The 22,634-nt window shown below is 47.6% G+C and overlaps 9 protein-coding genes across 9 annotated transcripts; 2 read left to right on the top strand and 7 right to left on the bottom strand.

Annotated features, from left to right (window-relative positions):
- Window positions 1-7: 7 nt before the first annotated feature.
- Window positions 8-2,020, bottom strand: F4807DRAFT_441807 (ankyrin repeat-containing domain protein). The gene has a single exon (XM_047999417.1). The coding sequence runs from the start codon at window positions 1,525-1,527 to the stop codon at window positions 112-114; it is 1,416 nt and encodes a 471-aa protein (XP_047850413.1). The 5' UTR covers window positions 1,528-2,020; the 3' UTR covers window positions 8-111.
- Window positions 2,021-2,241: 221 nt separating this feature from the next.
- On the bottom strand, window positions 2,242-4,558 carry F4807DRAFT_441806 (ankyrin repeat-containing domain protein). The gene has a single exon (XM_047999416.1). The coding sequence runs from the start codon at window positions 4,489-4,491 to the stop codon at window positions 2,476-2,478; it is 2,016 nt and encodes a 671-aa protein (XP_047850412.1). The 5' UTR covers window positions 4,492-4,558; the 3' UTR covers window positions 2,242-2,475.
- A 641-nt stretch (window positions 4,559-5,199) lies between these two features.
- F4807DRAFT_464353 (uncharacterized protein) lies at window positions 5,200-5,772 on the bottom strand (the record flags this gene model as incomplete). Its single annotated transcript, XM_048002111.1, has 1 exon — window positions 5,200-5,772. The coding sequence occupies one exon, from the start codon at window positions 5,770-5,772 to the stop codon at window positions 5,200-5,202; it is 573 nt and encodes a 190-aa protein (XP_047850411.1).
- Window positions 5,773-8,057: 2,285 nt separating this feature from the next.
- Window positions 8,058-9,647, bottom strand: F4807DRAFT_464352 (uncharacterized protein; the record flags this gene model as incomplete). The annotated part of the gene is made up of 1 exon (XM_048002110.1): window positions 8,058-9,647. One exon carries the CDS (start codon window positions 9,645-9,647, stop codon window positions 8,058-8,060), a length of 1,590 nt encoding a protein of 529 aa, XP_047850410.1.
- Window positions 9,648-9,884: 237 nt separating this feature from the next.
- F4807DRAFT_255284 (NAD(P)-binding protein) lies at window positions 9,885-11,884 on the bottom strand. Its single transcript, XM_047994427.1, has one exon. The coding sequence runs from the start codon at window positions 11,615-11,617 to the stop codon at window positions 10,121-10,123; it is 1,497 nt and encodes a 498-aa protein (XP_047850409.1). The 5' UTR covers window positions 11,618-11,884; the 3' UTR covers window positions 9,885-10,120.
- Window positions 11,885-11,887: 3 nt separating this feature from the next.
- F4807DRAFT_441797 (uncharacterized protein) lies at window positions 11,888-13,657 on the top strand. Its single transcript, XM_047999415.1, has 2 exons — window positions 11,888-12,752; window positions 12,824-13,657. Exons 1-2 carry the CDS (start codon window positions 12,258-12,260, stop codon window positions 13,493-13,495), a joined length of 1,167 nt encoding a protein of 388 aa, XP_047850408.1. The 5' UTR covers window positions 11,888-12,257; the 3' UTR covers window positions 13,496-13,657.
- A 934-nt stretch (window positions 13,658-14,591) lies between these two features.
- Window positions 14,592-15,848, bottom strand: F4807DRAFT_464349 (uncharacterized protein; the record flags this gene model as incomplete). Its single annotated transcript, XM_048002109.1, has 1 exon — window positions 14,592-15,848. One exon carries the CDS (start codon window positions 15,846-15,848, stop codon window positions 14,592-14,594), a length of 1,257 nt encoding a protein of 418 aa, XP_047850407.1.
- Window positions 15,849-16,286: 438 nt separating this feature from the next.
- On the bottom strand, window positions 16,287-17,742 carry F4807DRAFT_464348 (uncharacterized protein; the record flags this gene model as incomplete). Its single annotated transcript, XM_048002108.1, has 5 exons — window positions 16,287-16,393; window positions 16,461-16,736; window positions 16,796-17,164; window positions 17,225-17,346; window positions 17,426-17,742. 5 exons carry the CDS (start codon window positions 17,740-17,742, stop codon window positions 16,287-16,289), a joined length of 1,191 nt encoding a protein of 396 aa, XP_047850406.1.
- A 2,148-nt stretch (window positions 17,743-19,890) lies between these two features.
- Window positions 19,891-21,140, top strand: F4807DRAFT_464346 (uncharacterized protein; the record flags this gene model as incomplete). The annotated part of the gene is made up of 5 exons (XM_048002107.1): window positions 19,891-20,109; window positions 20,174-20,375; window positions 20,578-20,691; window positions 20,773-20,929; window positions 21,002-21,140. 5 exons carry the CDS (start codon window positions 19,891-19,893, stop codon window positions 21,138-21,140), a joined length of 831 nt encoding a protein of 276 aa, XP_047850405.1.
- Window positions 21,141-22,634: the final 1,494 nt, after the last annotated feature.

Below are 22,634 nucleotides of genomic sequence, written 5' to 3'. Positions count from 1 at the left end.
CTACCAAATTCCATACTACGACCACTGTTCACCATATATACTACTCAAACCAAGATAACACCACCATTTCTTATATGTGAATTTCTTTCATTCAATACCTATCCCAGGTACCTAAAAAGCCGGTTTATTCCATAAATCCGCGTCTTCCATGAATTGCCAAGCCGTCTGACGTGCCGGCCCGTCCCAAAATTCTCTCAACAACTCCTCAAAGTGCGTTTTCGAAAAAATGTCGCATCTCTCAGGATGGTTGCTCCTGAGATGTTTGCAGGATCCCCAACTATGACATGCAAAGAAGTTCACCTGTAGATGCCTAATTCGATCCCAAGCTTGACGGCTGTCCAACTCTGCACCAGCTTTCAGCAGCATACGTGCCTTGTCCCAGCACCAAACTTCGTGGTGATGATCCCATCCCTCCACCCATAAAAGGTTCATTGGCGTGGATCCTTGTCCGTCTCGAGCGTTCACATCCGCACCCAGGTCTAGGATATGGGACACTTGATGGGGTGTTCCTTTCACAACTGCAGTACAAAGCGGAGTACTTCCATCACTGCAGATTCTGTTGATATCTGCACCGGCCTCCACGAGCTTAGAAAGGATCGTGCACTGCAGATCGGTGTATGGTGGATTCTCATATTCATCCTCAATCTCGAATAGGTAGGGGCGGTCACCGGAGTAATAGGGATGCACGGCGCAAGCGGTGGTGGGATGTCGTGTTCCGGGGCGTACGTTATCGGGTTCGGCCTTCGCGCCGGCATCGATCAATTGAAGTGCCTGAACGTAGCGGTGGTTCACCAGTGCAGACGTTAACGGACAATGGTCCTGGTCATCCTCAACCTCGAGATCCGCTCCAAGCTCAATCAACTTTGCGCATGTGTTGGAAGCACCCGCAAGGATGGCCACATGCAGAGGTGTTCGTCCCGCATGATCTCTCTCGTCGACGGAAAATATATTTCTCTGCACGAGAAACTCCACTACCCGCGGCATGCCAAACTCGGCAGCAAGATGAATAGCCGATTCACAGCAACCTAAGCGACGATTCGCTCGCCGAAGCCCGTCGGGTCCGTATTGACTGAATTGGGGGACGGCACCACATGAAAGTAGAAGGATGGCGACGTCCTCATTCCGGCTTTCGATCACGGAATGCAGCGATGAAAGTTCGCGGTCCGCTACATGATCATAACGGTCGCAATGCTCGCAATGGATAACGGACGCGTCCACCAGCGCACCATGGTTTAATAACCAAGCAACCACTTCTACATGTCCGTAGAGGCAAGCTTGACGAATTGCCCAGTCTCGATTATCATGTATGCCGTGGCCGAAATGCGCGGTGAGATCCAACATGTCAAGCCTAAGGTGCTCAGAGGCATAGTCGATGGCATAACTTCCGAAAGTTTTGTAAAGAACGTAGTTGGTAGCGCAGCATAGCTTTCGATTGGTGAGGGTGAGGGATGCAAGGTCTTTATGGCTCCAAAGATTACTTGCAATCTCTTGTAGAACTTCAATTGGTAAATCCGTAAGCACTGCCATGGCGACGAAGCCGTGGGGCGGCGAACTGCTGAGCAAGAAAGAAAAGTTGCGTTTGTTGGTTGGTGTGTCGGACGGGTGTCGTCTCAAGGTTGTCCGAGAATTTGTGTAGAACGGAGAAGGGGAAGGATGGTACCACTGTGTTATGAATTATTTTCCTTAGAAGAAAGGTGACGGCTGATCACGGACCCTACATTTCAGCAGTCTGGCAACAGATGGCCATAGTGCACCGTTTCGAAAAACTTTCTACCATTCATGAGTCACAACCCTAATCTCGTTACCCTCCCTTACTGTCCTTGAGAGGTCGTCACGGACCTATACACTTGAAATCGGTGCACGTTCCCCAAGTAGCAGATGTGACTCATTGAAAACCGCCGTGCATTCATGATATAAATGAATGTACCTATAGAAATGAAGGAAGTTATGGAACATAACCTTCCAAACTATTAGTCCAAGAATTAGGGGGCTGATCAAATATAAATGAATTATTCAAGCTGAATCAGGTTGACATAATGTCCGATCATCTACTTAGTACGGACATTAGGAGAGAGACTTTTCGTGAATATGTCCTACTACTCAGCCAGAGTTCCTCTTGGTCATGAATATTGAATAAAACAAAAAATATCGTGTAACTACCTAGGTATGATCGCCTTGGTAGGTCATTTGTTTTTAGGTGCACTCTCTGCTTGTTGAATACCTAGGTAAGTAAATGAAGTGAATTTGTATAATCTAGACAAAGTGCTAATGTTAAAACAACACTTGCTAAAAATTGCTGAAATATATGTTCACATACGATATGGCTGATTAACGACATATATTTATAGAGATATGTTAGGTCTCAAGAATCATAAGCCAAACCAGGATTAAACCAGTAGAATAGAAAATACTAGAGTCACCCAGGCAATGAATGTATCGACAGAAGTTCCCAACATCCTAAAACGAGCGCTTAGGTTAGCAAAGCTCCATGCTGACAATCTCGGCAATCTCTGGAGCAGATGCTAGTACAGCAGGAACCCAAGCCTCCTCTTCTGTAAGCGACCCTTGCTGCTTATCCAAGATAGCCTTGAGAATTTCAATTTCCCCATACCGGAGTGCAAGTTGTATAGGTTTTAGAGTTCCTCTCGTCTCCTGACCAACCTGGACTGTTTTACTTTTGAATGCGTCCGCCCCGTGTTCCATTAGTAAAATTGCTGCTTCCCGATTTCCGATCTCAATGGCCCGCGACAGAGGTAGCATATTCCAATCATCGAAACCATTGACGTTTGGTGAGCCTTGAAGCAGCCTACGCAGGACCCCTAAATGACCCCATGCAGCGGCTGCTTGGAGCCATTCGTTCGGGTCATAGCAACCCGGACGCCGTCCGACCATGCCACGACTCAGGAAAACGTCAGCCGCTTCCCTGTCCTCATAGTTCAAAGCTTTTATAAACATTTTGGTTTCGTCATCGAACCCTGAGCTGAGATTTATTGCCATAGCTATAAAACACCGAAAGTCTGAGTTTTGCGTTCTAAAAATGCCCCTTTTAGCTAATCGGTCTTGGAGTGCCTCTTCAACCCAGGAAATTATTGAATTGGTAGGACTCTGCATTCTTGCCCCATACTCTTGAAGCACTCTGCAGCATGTGAAAGACCTCTCCTCAATGGCAGTTTCTAACAAGCTGTCGAGATGTTCGGTTGATAGATTCTGGCTTGTCGCTGAGCCGAGCATAAAAGCGAGTCGTTTGCTATTGTCATGCTTCATGGACCATACGAGTTCATGTTCAAGGGGCGACATATTCTGCCAAGTACGCGAGTCGAGCCGAGCTTTATTTTTTATCAGGAGAAGGATCTTTTGATGCGTCTCTTTCGATTGTTTCTCCTCTGCATGGCATAATGCCAGTAACGAATCTAGTGGTCGTTTCCCCTCCCCGATGTCTAGGTCCACCTCGGCGCCGGCTTGGAGCAGCATGGACACTGCTGTAACAGTGCCATGGAGACATGCTTCTCCTAGTGGTGTTCTGGATTGGTTTTCCAGATCGAACCCATTCACATCGGCGCCGAGATTAATGAGCCTCTCTAGCAAAGTGTATTTGTCGGATTGCTGGTCCTCCAAAAGATATAACGGCCTCCAGGTACACATATGGATTGGTGCTGGTCTTCCTCTTGGGGGAACATCGATGCGTGCTCCGGCGTCGATCAACCAGTGCGCGTGTTTGTAGCTGCAGATCTCGATAGCCAAGCATAGGAGACTTGATGTACCGTTATGGTTAATATCAGCACCAAGCAGAATTAATTCGTCAATTACTGCTCGGTTCTGTCTCCCCCTAATTGCGTGATGCAGACATATCTCGTCTTCACTGTTGCGGGTGTTTATGTCTACACCCTTGTGCTGTACTAAGAACCTTACAACAGGGATTAGGCCGAAGAAGGAGGCATAGTGTGTGGCCGGACTCAATATAGGCTGACCATTTGGTTCTTCATATGGATCATCGAAGTCAGTAAGTTGGGCGAACCAAAAGAATGCGCCTCTCTCAAGTAATAGACAAGCCACCGAAGACTGGGCTGTTTTCAGCGCGAGAAACAAGGGAGAGAATCTCCGGTCAACAGCACGGAAACGTTCGATGACTGGCTCAACATCCGGACCGACCCCGTGGTTCAGAAGCCAAGTCACAGTGGCTTCTTGCTTGTGAATAACCGCAATGCAGAGACATGATAAGCGTTCATCATCCCGACAATTGAAGTTTAGGCCAAAGAAGAGTGCCTTCTCAAGCGTCTCGATTCGCCCGTGCCTGGCTGCCCATATGACCGCGCTTGAGTGGTCTTTATCCCTGTTGTGGGCATATAAAATTGGATTCACAAGTTGATATAAGCGTCGATTTGTGAGAGCTAGCGTTCCTAAATATTGGCTCTGGCTAAGAACTGACCGGCATGGAAAGAAATCGGCAATTATTGTTAGGATCTCATTAGGCAGTGAGTTGAATGTTGCCATGTTTTTTTTTTTTTTGCTGTCGTACGAACACACAGGAAGACTGAGGCATCGAGGGAACTGGGCAGCCGGGACCGTGAAGATACTATTACGACGGAAGCACGGTCTCACTAAGTTGGCCCGGTAGCGGTCCCTGTGGTGCCTTCCGGGCCTATGATTGGTTTCGATAAGAAAAGCTAAATGCACTAAAACTACCCCTGTTTCAACCGAACGATCGCCTCTAACGATTTCACCTGCACCAAGTCGATTTGATATTCCCTAATACTAGGTATCTTCTATGGAACACATAAAACGATGACTCCTCGAATATAGGCTATGTATCCCATTTCTTGTCATAAGAACATAGCTAGTCTGAACATACGTTTGTCTTGAGTGTCTCAATATGAAATAAAGCTTCCAAGAGTGAGTACGATTGATTTCCTACCTGTCTAGGTATCTAGGTATCGAGATACCATATGCGAACTTCACCATGACATTCGTCTTGAACATGACAGCGACTCTCGAAAAATGAATCAATTGGGTATTATTCTACTAAGAATGATATACGCGCCAAATTGGTATGGTTTAGGTTTCGTATCAACCTGGACCGACGCCGCCATCTATGCAACTCCCTAACTTAATGCCAATCAAACTTCCCGCTCCCCACAACGAACTCGACGTTTTCTTATTTCTTTCCTTTTCAATTTCCACCCCCTATCCACCCCTATCCAACTACAACACCGCAGCCGCGCCCAAAACACCCGCCGCAGCAACAGCAGCACCGGCAACCACACCAGTCGGCCGCGCAGCCAGGCCCTTGGACACGGAGCCGGTGCAGCTACCAGCGGCGTACACGTCGAGCGCGGACAGGGCCTGGGAGATGGAGGCGGCGCCGTCCTCGCCGACGCACTTGGAGACGAGGGCGTCGATGTCGCTGCTGTGCGCGCTGAACCAGCTGCTCGCCTGCTGGTCGTACGAGCTGTACGCGGCCGTCAGCGACGACGGCACCGCCGCCGTGATCTGGCACAGCACGCTCGGGTTCGTTAGGTCGGCCGTCGCCGCGAACGATGCGAAGAACGATTCTAGGCTCGCCGGCGGCTGCGGCGCGTCCGTGATGATGGCTTCTGCTGAGGACGAGCACGAGCTGGCGAGGGCGCTGTCGCTGCTGGATGATTGTGCTTCGCGCACCTCGACGACGACGTGCTCTGCGCGTAGGTCGCGTAGGTTCTTTAGCGCCTGCGGGCTGTAGGTTGCTAGGGCGGTGGAGGCGAGGCCCAGGAAGGCGATGAGGTTTTGGGAGACCATTTTGATAGTATTGTAAGGATAACAGTTCGTGGATTAGGTGGTAGGTAGTATGACGTTGGAGTTCAGCTTGCTAGGGAAGGATTCAAGGTATGTGTTCGTACGATAGGGCTGAAAGAAGGGGAAGATGAGAAGTCGATGGGCTGACTGCTTTTATAGGAAACTTCATAGTACACATATCCATTGCAACTGCAACCTTGAATGCTGTCGCATTGCACAGGCTAACCCGGGGAGGACAGCCACTTCCTTCAGCTACCTACCTACATATGGATAGTACCTTGTATTACATGGGTCCTGAGATCTGCAAGCTAAATTTTGCCCTATTCTGACTGGCTGCCTTCAGCTGTGCCGCTGAGCTTAACTGACACGCCAAACTTTAGCGGGGGTTTTAGGCAAGCAACCCCCAATGATAGGGCCGTAATGGGGTTAGTACGGGGCGATTGGTCACCTTAGTAGAGAAATGCGTAGGTCAAAAACAGTTCCGCAACGGTGTTGGAACGGTACCAGCTGATTCCAGCTGATTGACCAGAAATTTTCAAGCGTTCCTAGTAGATTACAGCTGTTGCCAGGTGTGCCAGCTGGATTTTGGGCATTTTAAGGTGTTCCGTATTGATTCCAATGCATTCCCCGTTTATTCCAAGCTTTTGGTTAATTATAAGCGTTCCAGCGCTAGTTTAGCGTGCCACTCTGTGGGTCCTAAAGGGGTGCGACTAATCAGAATCTAAGGTTTAAGAAAGCTTATCTAAGATAATAAACTTAAAGTTTTTCGCCCGTAATGCTAGTGTAGTGTAATAGTAGAACTGTAAAACCTTAAAAAAATAATCCTTGTAAATTCCCGAAAAAAATTAATAATTAATTTAATAAAATATATATAAAAATGTAATTAAATATATAAAATACATAAATAAATATATAAAATTAAATAATTAAATACATGAAATTCAAAAAACGGATAAATACATAAATTAAATAAATAAAATCAATATAACTTTTGGAACGTTTAACCTAGTTTTGGAACGGTTCCTTGCAAAGCAACCATTGCAAGGCCATTCCAATAGTGTTATGGTTCCAAAAATAGATACCGTTCCGGGACCGTTTTCAGGATACGTAAAGGTCTACTATGGCATTTTAAATCTGACAAGTTAGCCCTATGCCCTGTAACTGCAGCAGCTGCTGCCTTACAGGTCGTCTTTAATTAGACCGTGGTTAGGCACTTTAAAGAGCCAGTCAGATGGGCTCATTAACGTCAAGCTGAGAATTCAATCGACGCCACTGTTCATATTTCAACATCATAACTTTGCACCAGAAAAATCATTTTTTCGTATTCCAAGGAGTCTTATCACAATTCAGCATGCAGTTTAACGACCCTCAGTCTTACATTTTTTGTTTACTAGTATAAAATAGTCGAGTGGGTCCGTCCGTGGCTATGTTGATCGGCTGAAAGATCGATTTTTGTCTGATGGCCCCGTTGCTGAAATCATCCGCCAAACATGATGCGGTATTCTCACAACCCCAAGATTCAAGTTGGCTGTGTTATCTTGGCCGTCTTGGCCGCTTCTCGGCTCACATACTCACTCTACTTACATTATAGTCGATAAAGATAGCTTGATGGAAACCATTGGCAGAGCTGAACAACTATGTAAGTCAAGATCCTCGTGTTATTAGTAACACTAACTGCTCAACCTGATCATTTCTCCAATCGCTGGTACTCAGACCCCATTCCGTATCTCAGATCTCAATGTTGACGTTCCGGACATCGTGGAATAGGTGTGGGCCGTGTGTAGACACAGTATGTGATCAATGTTTTGCACTATGCGTACCAATGCGGAACTCATGTCTTACCTACCTATTAGGTAATTCGCGCATTTATTGCCGCTGATTATGTAATTCAGGGGATATTATTATAAAGTGCGAGTTACTGTATACACGGTCAACACCTATTCTAACGTTGTTTTAAAAATCGACGACTACATAAACCTCAGTATCACCTACTCAGAATTATCAATCTCTTCGTATTGCTTACCGGGCCGAAGTCAGTCTTGTGCTATCTGCGACCTGCGCACACAATCCTCAAGCGCTTACTTAGTGAAGACTTACACAAGCATTTAGTAACGAGGTTACCCCTGAATAAGGGTCTTCGGAAAATCTTGGAACAATTCAAATATTATTACTCTTTACAAGAAACATGCTTGAGTAACTACCTATATAAACAAATAGTAAGTGTCCTCCAGAAGGAGAAAATACCACGCCTACTCACCTAAAACAAAGGACATCCCTGGGTTTCATTTTTACTCTTCTGCGGGTTCTGCGGGTTCTGTAGGTTCTGCAGGTTCTACGGGTTCCGCTGGTTCATCGGCATACGCAATATTATAATCCCACTCCTTCTCCTTAAGATGCTTCTCGGCTAGCGCCGCCTCGACGGGGAGACCGATATCGTCGAGAAAGTCAATACAGTCATAATTCTCAAATTCCCAGTCGGAGGCGTCGCATTTCATCAAGACGCGCATAAATTCGTCGGCGGGAGCGTAGAGGGCGAACCTGATAATACCAACGCAGATCTTTGCCCAAGTAACCGCCCAACTATCGAGTGTACCTTCTGCTCCTCTAAATTCTATCGTCCTCTTAGGTCCGTGACCACTGCCGTATTGCGACCATCGGAATTGGGAACATTCGTATAGTTGGAAGTTCACGTATCCGCGACCACCAGGAAACATAAGCCATGCGATATCGCAGCTACTACGAGAATTGAATAGTTGTCTTACTCCCTCGAACACACCCGGGTCTTCGGTATCACGATTGAAACTGCTGCCGCTGCCACCGAACATGTCGCCCAGCTCTATGAGTTCGTCAGGAGTGTACCGATAGTTTACCATCCTCGGCATAGTTCGTTCGCGACAAGGCTCATCAGCAGTCTCGGTCGAAAGCTGAAAGTCTGACTTAGCAGCCATCTTCTCGGTTCTATCCTCGATCTCATCATCAATGTTCCTCTCGTTGTCGTCAACCGGCACCACCGCCTCATCAGATTGGCCTTCGGGGAATTTCCATTGGAATGGCTCGTAGTGACCTTTCTCTCGCGTTTTTGCAAACCCTTCTCGAATATCATATCCTAGATTTGCTTCCTTGAATGATATCGGTTCTTCTCCGTGTCTAACTTCCGCAGCCAGATAATCCATGCACTGGTCAAGAGGATCTCCTGGTTGCCAGTCGTCGTGTTCACCGTGGCGCCTTCCAGTCGCGATCACAGTATTCATACGACATGTCGGCGTCATGAAATTTGCTTGTCGTGCAGGATGATTAAGGTTTACAAATAGATGCTCTGAACTCCAGATCAGCGCGGAGATGCGTCTCATGTTCACAAGATCAAATCTCTCGGCGCCCTTGCCGACATGTACGTGAAGTCCGCAAGACGAGTTGACACGGCACCTATATGTGTGCGTTAATAACTGCCGGGCGTAATTAATGATTTCGTAAGTAATTGGAATGCTGGGCTCCACGGGGCTCGTGATTTCAACATCTACCCACCGATATTTTTGGAACCAGGCAGTCGAGTCATTGTTTTCCCTTACCGTTGGGTCGTCTTTGACAACCCAGATTGAATATCTATCAAGTGCTCTCATAGCGTCATCGCTTTTATATGGATACACTTTGATCTCGGTCTCGAGTCCGTGGTCCTGGAAGAGTTTCTGTATGACCGCCCGAACTTCATTTTCCGGTCTACCTGTATGATCAGTCTGCCTTAAAAGAGGAGCTAATCCCTCAACTTCACCCAGGGGGTCTACTTCGCTGTCGTACAGGTATGGGACTAGAAACTCCAGCTCTACACCGAATGTGGTACGGTCTGGGCGTGGATCTTCCGGGGTTGCGGGATTGGCCGACATGATTATATCTCAAGTCCTTTGTTAAGAGAGAAAATAAGATAGATCAGTCTTCGTTATAGTCTGATAAGTACACGTACTGGTGTGTGCGGAAACCTACCTCGGGAGGGATGCTTTCATGGATTCGCCTTGGCTCATCGATGATTTTTAAACGAACCGTAGGCTGAACTATCCTATTGTTCTCTTGCTGTAGGCCAACATGTTCATTGTCTCGAGGCTAAACCAAGGTAAACTTCGGTAACAATAGAATTGTCCGTGCCTTTGATTAGGCAGCAAAGAGTCGTGGAGGGTTACTCTTACCATGCTCATTTGAACTTGATAGGCGAAGGAACTGGCGCGACTGGCCTGAAATTTCCGTAACACAGATGGCTACATGCCTACCTAGGTACCTATGTATGCCTTTATATCTCTAACATTAGGTATATCTGGGGTATGTGCCGACGTATACCTCACAAAGGGCTAACAAGAGTCCAAAATCAAGCTCCAACAGCAGCAGGCATAGTCCCCACATTCCTAACCCTTTTAGCAAAGCTCTCCGCCGAGCTCCGCGAGCCTAAATCCCCAGAACCCCTATGCTCAACATTCCAATCCAAGACCTGCTGACACATCCCCTCCATCGTATCATGCACCGGCACGTACCCGATCCCGCCCTCCGCAACACTCCTCCGCGCCGCCGCATCCGCGGCCAGGAAATGCGTGCTCGCGCTAAACGTCGCCGGCTGCAGCATCGCCAAGTCGCCCCTCGGCCGCGGCACCACCCGCCGCAGCACCGGCATCCGGCTCGCCAGCGCGATCCACTCGACCGCGTGCGCGAGCACCAGCATGACCGCCGGCTGCAGGTACACGATCTCGATCCTGGGCGTCTCCGCCGTTATCTTCAGCAGGTTGTAAAAGTCGTCGAATAAGGGCGGCGCGCCGGCGTCTGTTACCGTGAACGCGCGGCCCGCGCACCCGGGCATACGTCCTTTACCGTTAGTGGTGGTGCCTTGTAAAAGCGCGGTTTCGAAAAGCATGTGCGCGAGCGAGACGTGGCCCGCGGCGACGAAGTTCTGCGCGATGTTGCGCATCCACGTCGGCACCGTGCCGGCGCGTAGACACATCCCGACGACCTGGTCGCCGTAGCTGCTGCCGTAGATCCCGTTCGCCGGCCTCACGATGCCCGTCCGGAAGCCGTCCCTGTTAGCCGCGGAGATCAGCCGCTCGGCGACCCCCTTCGCGTGCGCGTAGTTGCTGAAGAACTCGTTGTGCGGGCGCAAGGGAAGGTCGAAATCCGAGTCGTCGATGATTTGTAAGAAGTTGTGAGGGTAAGGGCGGAATGGGTTCCCCCAGTACTGCACCGGCTTGTAGGCTACGGAGGCCGAGGACGTGGATACGAAGACGGAAGCATCTGCTCCCTGCGATGCGGCGAGGACGTGGCGCACTCCGTCGATGTTCACGCGCTTCACGCGCTCGTACGTCTTCAGCGAGCGCTCGTATGGCACGATGATGGCGGCTGTGTGGAATACGGTGAGCGGCAAGTTCTTGACGCTGGAGGGCCATGGTTTCGAGAAGACCGCGAGCGTGGCTTCCTCAGATGAGATGTCCGCTTGTGCGAAGTCGACTAGAGAAGCTGGACCAGAAGCCATGTCGGCACGCTCCGGTTTGCGGAAGTCGATGATCCTAATGCTTTCGGGCGGTTGCCCCCTGGCGAGTAAGTGTAGGACTATTGTCCCGCCTACACCACCGCTCCCGCCTGTGACGATGTACCGCCGGTCCAGCTTTGGCGGGAGGTGTTTCGCCCAATCTATGGGGTTCTTCTGGATGCGCTGGTATGTTTCCTTGATCTGCTTTTCAGACCAGCGGTGCGGAGATGCTGCGAGGACCTCCGGCGGCGTCTGCTTGAGCGCCGTGTTCAGCTTCCAGACCCATGCTATGCCAAGCGTGAGGGCCGTCGCGAGGGCGCTAATGAGTAATTGCTTTGTTGCAGCGTCCATCGTAGCCTTTTTTTTCTTTTTGACCCCTTTTACCCCCGTTGCGTTGAAGAAAACAGACTAAATAGAGGATGCGAAACCCCCGCCAATTTAAGGCGGAGGAGGCTGGAAATCGGCTTTATTCATAGCTTCGGGGCTAATACCTAGTGCTGGCCGTCGCACGAGAAGGACGCGGTGACAATACGAATACGACATCTCAGCTGCGGCTTATAGCTTCCAATGTGGGGTTGCTTTGCTTGTGACATTTTGAGAATTCTACAGCGATATATGACTGAGGAGATGATATATCGTAAAGACCAATGTAGCAGTCATTTCACTGTTAATTCTTTATAGGAAATGGATCGAAATAAAAACGGACCTGGCCCACCATACGTTCGGAGGTTAACCGTGGGATAATAGGTGAGGACTCGCTAATGGATCGCATACGCCCGACAGTGGAGCCTCTAAACGGAACGATAACGGAGGACGTAGCTAGAGGGCGCACTACATCCGTTGCGGAGCTATCAATCGATCCCATTGTAATCCCCGTATATGAATTATCACCATGCACGCCTCCTACTTTCTGAATCCGATCACCGTACTTCGGGGTAATCTTCGAGATCCGAAATTAGAAGTGCTCAAATCCCCAATTTAAACGACCAAAATGACAACGGATCAACCCCCCACCATCCCCATCGACGTCCCCGCCCGCCACGGCCTCCTCTCCGTCCTATTCTCCGAGGCCGTGACGCCTGACACCCGTCTCCAATGCTCCAAGCTCTCCGGCTCCGCCTTCGGCAAATCGCTCTCCGCGCCACAGTTTCTCGAGCGCGAGGCGCTACTTGGCACGCACCCCCTGGCCGTCGGGACCCGGTGGCGGTTCTGGAACTTGACTCTCGCCGAGGCTAGCGCCGGCAACGATGATGATAATGAGGAGGGGGCGAAGGTAGTGGCGCTGTGCAAGACGCTTCACCGGGACCTGCTTATCCGGGACGAGCGAGGGACGCGCCGGGAACAGGGGTACTGTCTATGTAGCGTGGTGACGGACGACGAGTACCGAGGGCGCGGACTCGCGTCCGTGCTGTTGGGGAAAGTTGCGGAGTGGATGGATGGGGAAGGGGGAGCGGTGGCGAGTATGCTGTATTCGGATGTTGGTGATGTAAGGACGTGGAAATTTATTAATAACTATCTGATCTATAATTTATTTGAGGTGTTGACCGAGACATTTAGTTCTACGTTAGCAAAGGCTGGGACATGCTGGATGCGCTGCAGTCTACCCTGACCGTTCCTCCTTCACTTGCTCCTGGCGAGAAGAGTGCCAAGCTACCCACGACTCGACTCTTAGACGCGGACGAGATCCCCGCGCTAGCCGAGCGCGATATACAAGATCTAGAAACCGAGTTCCGCAACGCCGATCTCTCACCAGACACCACCCTCCTCACGGTCCTCCCCACCCCAGACATGATCAGCTGGCTGCAAACCCGCGCCGACTTCATGAACACCAAGCTCGCGGGCCAGACCCCCAAAGCCAAAGGCAGCATCTGCGAGAGCGCGGGTGCTTGGGTGTACTGGTTCCACGACCTGCACGCCCGGAAACTAACCATCCAGCGCGTCAAGCTGCCTCAGACCCAAACCCAAGCCGGCGAACTCGCTACCATTCAGGCCGTGGGGGCGCTTCTACTCTCCGCCGTTGAGGAGGCGGCGCGGTGGAAGACGACGAAGGCCGTGATTTGGAACCCCGGTCCGGAGATAAGGGGCGCGACGAGGTACTTGGCGGAGGAATTTGGGATAGGGGTTGAGGAGGAGAGGAGGGAGACCAAGAATATACCGTGTTTGAGGTGGAGGGGGGACGAGAAGAAGAGGACGAGGGTTTGGCCTAATGAGTATTACGCTTGGAGTTGATAGATAGGAGTTGCGAATACAGTCATATACCTAACTTAATGTCATCACCAGCTACGGTATGGAGCATATTGGCATAATTAAAGAATACAATCACGATCAGCAGAAGAATAGGTACTAGATATGCCGGCAAAGCGTAGTTTATTATGTATTACTCATTATACCCATTATGTGACAATCTAATTTGAGCATCATGAATCAGACGTAGGAAATCCCATTTTTAGCACTAAGAAAAGCAAAATCAAAGTCGTGTTCGCAGCGTTTTACCTGTCCACTCACCTGGCCAGGATGAGTAGACTGGTTTATCGTATTATTATGTACCTAAGGTACGCTATCTTGGGTGTTCTATCCCAATTCTGAAGAATCGTGTACTGAGATGAAGTGAGTTTCCCCCCATCTTGGTGTTGAACGAGATAGGGGGAGACATATGTAGTTAGTGTGTATAATTGTTCTATCAGAACATCCTCTGATCTATGTAGTAGGTATGGTGGGATGATAGGGTAGGTGTAAGGAGGTATAGTTACTTATAAAAGTATCTACCTAGGAAGTGATCTAGGTATCATATAAGCGTTCTTTTGACGCTTGGTAATAGATGGTATGTAAGTTGCCTTGGCTAATCAAGGTGTTATGAGGGTTGTCGAATAAGTAGGTAGTATCGATCGATCGATTCGGCGCAGCGCCTCTGGTACTAGTAAGAGGTGCTGCTTCGTTGTCGTTATATAAAGGTTCCCAGTAATCGGGGTTCGACTTCCCAGATGCATAGGGAGATAGGTTAAGTAGATAGGGTTGCTGGACTTACTATAGTTGTAATATGAATGTCCTTATGCATAACCCGGTTTGTCTATTACTACTAGAAGTAGAAGTGGTAGTAGTAGAAGTGGTAGTAGACGTGGTAGTAAGTGTAGTAGTAGAAGTAGTACTAGAGGTAGTAGGGTGGGTGGTAAAAGGGAATACTTATGTTATTGAGTACTCGCGAGGGGGGAGTTATCCGGATTATACTCCCCTTAATTCGCGATCAGTCGTTGCCCGCCGCTTTATAGGATTAGGTAGCAGGGTGCATTAATGACCTTAGATGTACTCTTCCTCCATAGTGATTTCCTTACAACCACTGGTATTCTTCATCATCGTCAGATTCATCTCTCGTTCTCTCTCTCTCCAGCTGTGCAATCTTCCCCTCGAGTCTTCGGCTAACCATCCTGTGGTAGTCGGCAATCCGCGTTGCGCTATCGCGGTCCGACATAATGTTCTTGAGAGCTCGGGGAAGTGCCTTAAAATCGTCGATGTCCACCTTCTGGTCCTCAGCCAATACCTGGGCTAGGGGGAATAGGTCAAACAGTTTCTCTCGATCCGCGATAATAGTTCTAAGTGCACCCTCCAAAGCAACACCATCGTGCGGATCAACGCCTTCTGCCTCCGCAACAAGCCATGCTAGGGGTACTAAGTACTTTAGAGTCTTACGGAGTCCACGCAACTCCTTGGTTTGGCCCTGATATAGCACCTTATAACAGTCATCAACGCCAAGTAATTTCTGGGGAGTTTCTTCGCTCTGTATTGAGCTCTGCTCATTGTCGGTTGGGTGTGTAACAGTAATCTTTGGTACAGACCTCTCGTTGATAGCTGGCATACCAGGGTCGTCGAAACCAGCGTCTTCCCAAAGATGGCCATCGTCGTTATTCTCTTCCTCGCCGCTTTCATATGACTCTGGGTCGGGAAATTCGTATAGGTTTTTCCCGTCTAAGAAAATTCGCCCCTTACGCCGCTCAGCTTTGACGTCAGCCGTCGACTGGGGTACTTTGGATGTCCGTTTGGTTCGGACTTCGGTGCGGGCCGTAGCGCTCGAGTCGCTGTTCTTGACAGCATAGTTGAGGGGAACTCGCCGTACAGGAATACCTTTATCTTTCGTATCGGGTCGTGGTGCAATAGGGTGAGATCTTAATGCTTCGTGAACATTTCCGAGATTCTCTCTCTTGATCTCTGGATTCTTTGTCGGCGGCCTCGATACAATCGATCCAGGTAGCTCGTAGGGTCCATGCGCTAACTCAGGCGCATCAGAAGGACGCCTTGGACGTGGTGGAGCCTGCTGTAATGGTTTTGGCTCGCTGATGTGAATCCGCTCTGAATTGTCCCCCTTCTTGGCCTTGTGTCGTCCTAGCCAATTTCCGAAAGAGCTCGATAACTTCGCGTCCTTAGGAACACGTCGCAACGTTCGACTCGCCCCTTTATTCGACGTTGGGCTGCTTGGTCTGGCTTCTGTCACACTATGATTAAAGTCGTACGCCAGCGTAGACCCATTCTGAAGTGTTAAGTGCTCTGCTGAGCCGCCATATTGTCGATATTGGAGCTGTCGCGACGTCATGTTCGTGGAACTAAGTCTGGAATAATATCGATTTCTTTCGTTGGGTAGGAGGTGTTTGAAATAGGTAGTTTGCTTCTTGATGAAGGCTTGGGCCAAGAGAAGGGTTTCAAAAATAATAGGCGATTGGTACCTGGGTATATATAGGGCAACGAAAGCAGTCGTGTACTATTCCAGAACAATAACATTGTTCGGGATGGTGGATTGTTTCAATCGGAGGCGAACATGAAAGCACCAATTCGTTGTGATACATGTTATCAACAAAGAACGCGTTAATGAACATAGTAGGTAAATATTAACATCCACTCCTTTAATAATGCATTGTTCATTTTAACTAGCGAACAACAGCACCTGAATCCAAAGCACTTTGTTTTATCGACCATATATTTTTTTTCTCTTTGTACCAAAGGCAATATTTCGCCATACAATAGCAGTAGAAGTTTAAAGATTGGTAAACCCGCCCCGAACTCCGCCAAGCATGTTTTCTTGTTGTCCGCCTACTGGTCTTCGGTTGAAAGTTGAAGAAACCGGTGATGGCCTTCGTGCGACTAACTACCAGTTAGCCACTTTGTTCCTTGGTATATGTTATATGTATCTTTAATCTATGAGACTAACCTCGCGGTCTTGCTGAAGAACTGGCAAGCCTATCCGGATTTCCTCCGCCATGGCTAACTTTCAATCCAGAGCTTAATCCCACTGGCGGAAATCTCGGATTTCCTTGAATGCTGCTTGACAGCCCCTCGCCTTGGGGTACTTGTGGTGGTCGCATGTTTATGCGGTTATGTTGCGTTTGGGGTGTACCGGCGACAAGGCCAGGAATATTTGAGAGACTCATACCGGTATTCTCACCAATGCGTTGTCGATGAGTCGAGGGAGTGACAGGTACATTTACTACACGACGTCAGCCCCTATTCAGGATCCGCCACAAGTAAAGAGGTTTAGTGGCTTACATTGAGCTCCCATAGTTCTAGGCCATGAGCTACCGTGATCTTGCGTCGTAGTCTGATGCTGGTATCCTACAGGCATCATTCGTTGTTCATGAAATGCCGGATGATGCTGTCGACCGTAAGGTGTTCCGATTTCTTCATAACCTGTAGGGTTTTGACCTCCACTCTCAAACTGGGCACGCCCTGCGGGTGATCCGTGTAGCGTCGAATCGATTGCATCCTCTGCTGCATCCTGTATCTGACCAAGCATAGCCTTTCTCTTAAGTTTGTCGTACAATTCTTGAATCTGAAGCAGCTTTCGGCTTTTCTCTTTGTATGCCTGGGTTAATTCTTCGTTTTTTCGGCGAAGGCTGTCCTGCTCCATTCTCATGCCTAGAGTAAGTTAATAATAGCATGGCTAGGTATGTAGGTGTGAAACTGGGACAGACTCACCCGTGAGTTTATTTTGTAGGCTAGTGATTTCTAGGTTGGCCTCATTGATAACCTTGTCGAGGTGAACACTGAGATTCGAGTATTTCTCGGTAAGAGCCTTGCTGAGATGCTCCTGGTAAACGCTGCAACGCTCGTATTAACTACTATTCTATTGCTTATTGGGCTTTGTGGTTTAGGAATGGGGGAAGGGACATCACTAACACTTCCTGTGTGGCCTGATAAGCCCAAAAACTGAGAGCTCTGCTCGCGCACTCGATAATGATATTAGGACTAAGGCCACTGAGGACGCTCGTCTTATAGTCCTCACTCGGGTTAAGGTTCGAAATAACAGCATCATCAGGGCTTGTCAGGCGAGAACCGCAAGCCGGACACGAGTTGTGTGGCTCATGCCCCTGTGATGTTAAGCCTAGACGAGCAGCGCAATCCAAACAGAATATATGACTGCAGGTAGTCACCAGCGCCCTATCACCAAGCTCCTTGCGACATTTGAGAGCATTACAACGTAAGACGTGTTCCATGGTGAAGGGATTGGGGCTTGTGATAAGATTGTGGTTGCTTTTCAGGCCGAAATACATCTCTGTGGTTTTTATCTAGGAAAGTAAAGGTATGAGATGAAGAAGCTAGAAACGACATTAAATCCAACGCTAAAAACTCGGATGGCTTTTGTAAATAAATGGGTGTCCGCTCCTTCCTACTCTTCTCCTCGTGCTTGAGTAGCTTCCGTGAAAATTTCCGTCTTAAGTCCGCCGATATCCGGTACCTACTTCATATCCCTGAAAACCCAAAGTCAAGTGAACTCCATCGCTTTTTGACCCATATCAATTCGTTTATATGATCGTTTCTCGTATGATTCATTCCCTGTACTGATTTCGCTTATAAAGAGGGCTCATGTCACCCATTTCCCCTTTCCCCTTTCGCTGAAGTTTCCGCTTCTTGATTTTTTGGAATCTTTTTCATGGCTTCTGATGAGGTTGGCGATATTTGGACGCGCGCCTCACAAGACACTTCCGCGAACCTTTGTCGCACGCTGCCATGACTATTGCATCTTAGAATTAACGATGGTTGACGTTAAGAAGAAATGCCACTTACTGTCGATACGGAACTTATCTAGGCCGTTACCATGATCTTTCTCGATTATTCGTCGTAGGAGCTCTAGTTGTCCGACACAGTGAAGTGCTTGTGAGGAGGAGAAGATAATAAGAATGCAAGGTGTACCGTCGTCCTTGTCCTCGTCATATCTCACTTCTTGCAACATCTTTGTCGAGTGCATTCTGAACGCGTCACCGACATGCCCTTCCACCCTGAACTTCTGCGGGATGGATTTAAAATTGCTCCACGTAAAAGGCATTGTGGCAGGCGGAGTCGTTGTTATTGTAGATAGAACGAAGCAATGCTAAGCCAAGGAATAATTGAGAAGAGGTGACTTGAGAAGATGCTTGGAAGGCAATAAGAGATTTAAGTATTTATATAATGTGATATATCTCTAATGTTTCCATTTACAAGAGGAAAAAAAGAGGGAAAATTTTTCTTGCACGTCACAGTATAGACGCGTCGCACACCTTCAACTCTGACCAAGTGAAATCCTATGAGTTCCTACGTCAGGGCTGCGACACGCCTGCCACTGTGATGGCAACCTCGTCCCAAATTATTAAGTGATCAGTGCATAAGACAGAAAAGAAATCATGGACATGTAACTCTAAATCTATAAATGAACTTAAATTCTATCCATGTTTAGTACTTCGAAAGGTGCGTGATGACTAATGGAGTTTACCCCTATTCCAATCCTTAACACCCTCGCACCAAGATTGGACTTCATCGTCGTAAATCACACGATTTACATTAATAACGTGATAATGAACAGATGTATGTTATGCTCGATTATTGAGACCAATTGATTGTGATTTATCATTCCATTAACTGTTTTGAAAATTTTGGCAGCGATAGTAGTGTTTTTGCTGGTTAGTGTTCTATTCAATGTTCAATTTTGAATCCTCAAAACCATTCTACTAGCCACTCATCAATTATAAAAAAGAAAATGGTTAAGCTTCTTTGAGTTTGGAAGTCTCAAGTCTCTTTGAATGAGGCTCAAAATAAGTGTAGAGATTCAATTGTTGGAAGTTTCTCACATCAACCGCGCCCCTTACCCAATGCGTGATTACCTAAGTAAACATTCATCAAACATGTACCGTGTTAATCTCATGCTAAGACCTAAATCAAATAGTGATTTAACCACTAGACGTTAGTGGATTTTTGCTATAGCTTAGGGAGCTAAGCCACTAAAGGACATCCCCACACGGTGCATACATGTTTCAATTTACACGCCCTCAACCTATGAACAAACGTGTGAAATATTTTACTTTGACGATAGTAATCGGATATTCTTCTTATGAGCTAGAATACTTGATACGGACTGTACACATACTACCTAGTAGTATATAAAGGCATTGAGTCTCTAGCTTTCACGCCGCTTTGTTTGCGTCAATGACGGTTTGTTAAGCCTTATCGTTTGCGTAATCCTAAGCTACGACTCCTCAAACAATGGATGGGTCCAAAAATCTCGAACAAAGCTGTAATACGTACTTTCAAAATGGCTATCTTTCTTGGCCCACCATCTCTAGATTCAACTGATAGAGCATAGGTGGCTCATTAGCAGAACAATATCACAAATGGGCGAGGAGGAGCATGTGTTACTCATTCGCGATTTCTTCTCGGACCAGAGACGATTCCAATATATCAAAACCCTCTCCGGCGGCGCAAGCGGATATTGTGTCTGCTTTAGGGAAGTATTTACGGAAGGGCTGAGTCGAAGGTTCGTGGTTAAGTGCCCGAATGATGATGAAGACGACGTTGTCGCTGGGATCCGGAATGAAATCCAATCGCTGCATGTACGTGTGAAAATCCACCCTCATATATAACCCAAGACCTAATAGGCCGGCCTTTGGTGTTTAGGCTTTACAACATGCCGAGCATATTGTCGACGTCCTTACAATTAGTGATAATCCACTGGAGCCAGATCGTCAGGGACAGGGTGGGCTTCATATACCGTTCATCATTCTGGAATACGTGGAAAACGGAACACTCGAACTTTTTATTCAACGTATCGGGGGCGCCATCTTACCGAACCGGTTTCTATGGCGTCTTTTTCTCTGCAGTAAGAATTTTGAAGCTCTCAATTTTGGTACTATGTACCTAATATTGTTTATTTGAGTGGAGTTAGAAGACTCCCATGCTGATATACCAAAGACCTATTACCTTCACCTCTAATTAAGCGAAGCCTCGACAAGAGAAGCGCGTGGTTTCGTCTCTATGGAACGTTATAATTGAAACATTTAGCTAATGGAAATTGAAACTAGTGGTTCGAGCCTGTGTTGCGATGGCCTATCCCCCAGCACAAGGCAGAAAGGAAGAAACAGTAGCCAGTGCACAGCCATCTGCGCTCGTGCATTGGGATATGCATAATCGCAACTGTGAGCTTCCCCCTTTCTTATTTCCCTCGCTACGTCAACTATACCTTGACGCCTACAGTTTTTACTAATATTGCTATTTAGTCATGTTTGGTGCTATATTGGGAAACTACCAAGAGCACCTCCTTGTGCCAATATTGAAGTTGATAGATTTTGACATATCCGCTATGAAGACGTCAGAGGAAGTCGTGAATGTCGAAGTTAAAGAGAAGTTCGATGACGAACTAGAACTCGACCGATAGTCAGTGTTTCTAACACCCTAGCAACCTGAAGGCGTGCTCAATTCTTCGGAAATAAATTGACTCTCTCAAAGCAGAACTATTGGACAGAGCAGTGTTGCTACCTGCATAAACCTCCTTGATGTGGGACAGGCAAGTCACCTCAATGAGATCAATGGCAAAGGCGTGTCTCCGCCTACCTCCAAGAGTTTTGCTAATTTGTCTAGGCAATGACGCGTATCATCACGGGTGGTTTAGACGGTATGGATCTTGATGATTGCCGTGAAAGAATACAGGAAGAACATGAATATTTAGATGACGAGTACGTGTTTCTCTTACCATCTTCCTCAATGGGGGTCTTTCTTCGGCCAGTTACTAGTGTCTTGAGCAACAGTGGAGAACGGACTGGATTGATCTACCCAATCTAAGTAATCCATTTTATCTCTCTTTATTTTTGTTGCTAACTCTCCTTTTTTTGATAGCTTGCAGTTGGTAATTGTAAGATGTCTGGCTGTCGACCCGCAAAATAGGCCAAAGTTAGACCAACTGTTAGGTCAGACCTGGAATGCAGTCTGCACGAGAGACGCGTATTGGTATAGGCACTGGCCGACTGCAGAGATTGAGACTGACGCATATATCCAATATTTGATACGCGCGACTATATTGAATGCATAATCACTTATCACTTGGAGTCGTTGTATGATTGGATAGGGTTGCCAGAGGTTTGGTCTGGTGGTGCGCTAGTGACTAGGGGTCTGGTAGAAAATGGGTTTAGGCCATGAGAAGTCGTGGGAGACCTACTGGTGACTATGGCTAGAGAAGAATAGACGAAGGTCCCGGGGCCCTTTATATATATTCCTATATATCATATTCCCACGTCTAGACCCTCTCTCTTAACAACGTCCTTACCCTTTAATTCTACCTCGTGAGATAGATATGTACATCCTACACTGTTTAGATATGACTCGTCTAAATTTCTACGCAAAGACAAAGTAATTCATATTCCCGTATCGCACTAAACTAGACCCTATCCCCCCTTGTCTGGATTCATCGCTCTTGCTTTAACATATCCCTCGATGTCTGGCGGGACCATCAGCGTCTTCCCCTGCACGTTCGACAAGGCAGGTCCGCGTCTCTGGGCGATCACGAGCCATCATGTCGATGTGAAAATTCCTTAATCCAAACCACGTGTCTTTCCTGATAGACCTTTGCATGTATCCTAATTCTTCATCGAGGTGTAGACCAACTAAAGACTTGAATACGACGACAAGACAAGGTGTTCCATCTTCCTCTACTTCGTATAACACTTCTTGTACTGGCCAGTAGCCTTGGACACAGAATGCATTAAAAGCTATCTTTCTCAGTCTGGCCTTTTGTAATCCATGCATGATGATCTTCGCTGTATATCGTACAGATAGCCTCGCTGGGATAATGCCGAATAAGTTTCATACAACTTTTATCCGGGTAGAAGTGTTTTGGTATGGTGGAGATGCAGATATAAGTAGGAAAGTTCGGTTTCATTTAGAGAATAATCTAGCGGAAATAAATATTGTTGTTCTTTAGTAGAAACTGCACGGTAAGGTAGCTAATGGCTGCGTATTTAGGATGTGAATATTGAATGACACTGTGGTGACCGTCCGCCATGTGGTCCGTTCGTCAGGCAGCATATTTTCGAAGTGAAGCTTAAATAGCACGGTACAGTTCCTGACTTCCATCCCGGCGGCATCA

The sequence above is a fragment of the Annulohypoxylon truncatum genome, assembly GCF_022578515.1.
Source record: "Annulohypoxylon truncatum strain CBS 140777 unplaced genomic scaffold F4807scaffold_39, whole genome shotgun sequence".
Lineage (NCBI taxonomy): Eukaryota > Fungi > Ascomycota > Sordariomycetes > Xylariales > Hypoxylaceae > Annulohypoxylon > Annulohypoxylon truncatum.
The sequence above is the reverse complement of the archived record's forward strand: the minus strand, read 5'-3'. Positions and strand labels throughout refer to the sequence as shown.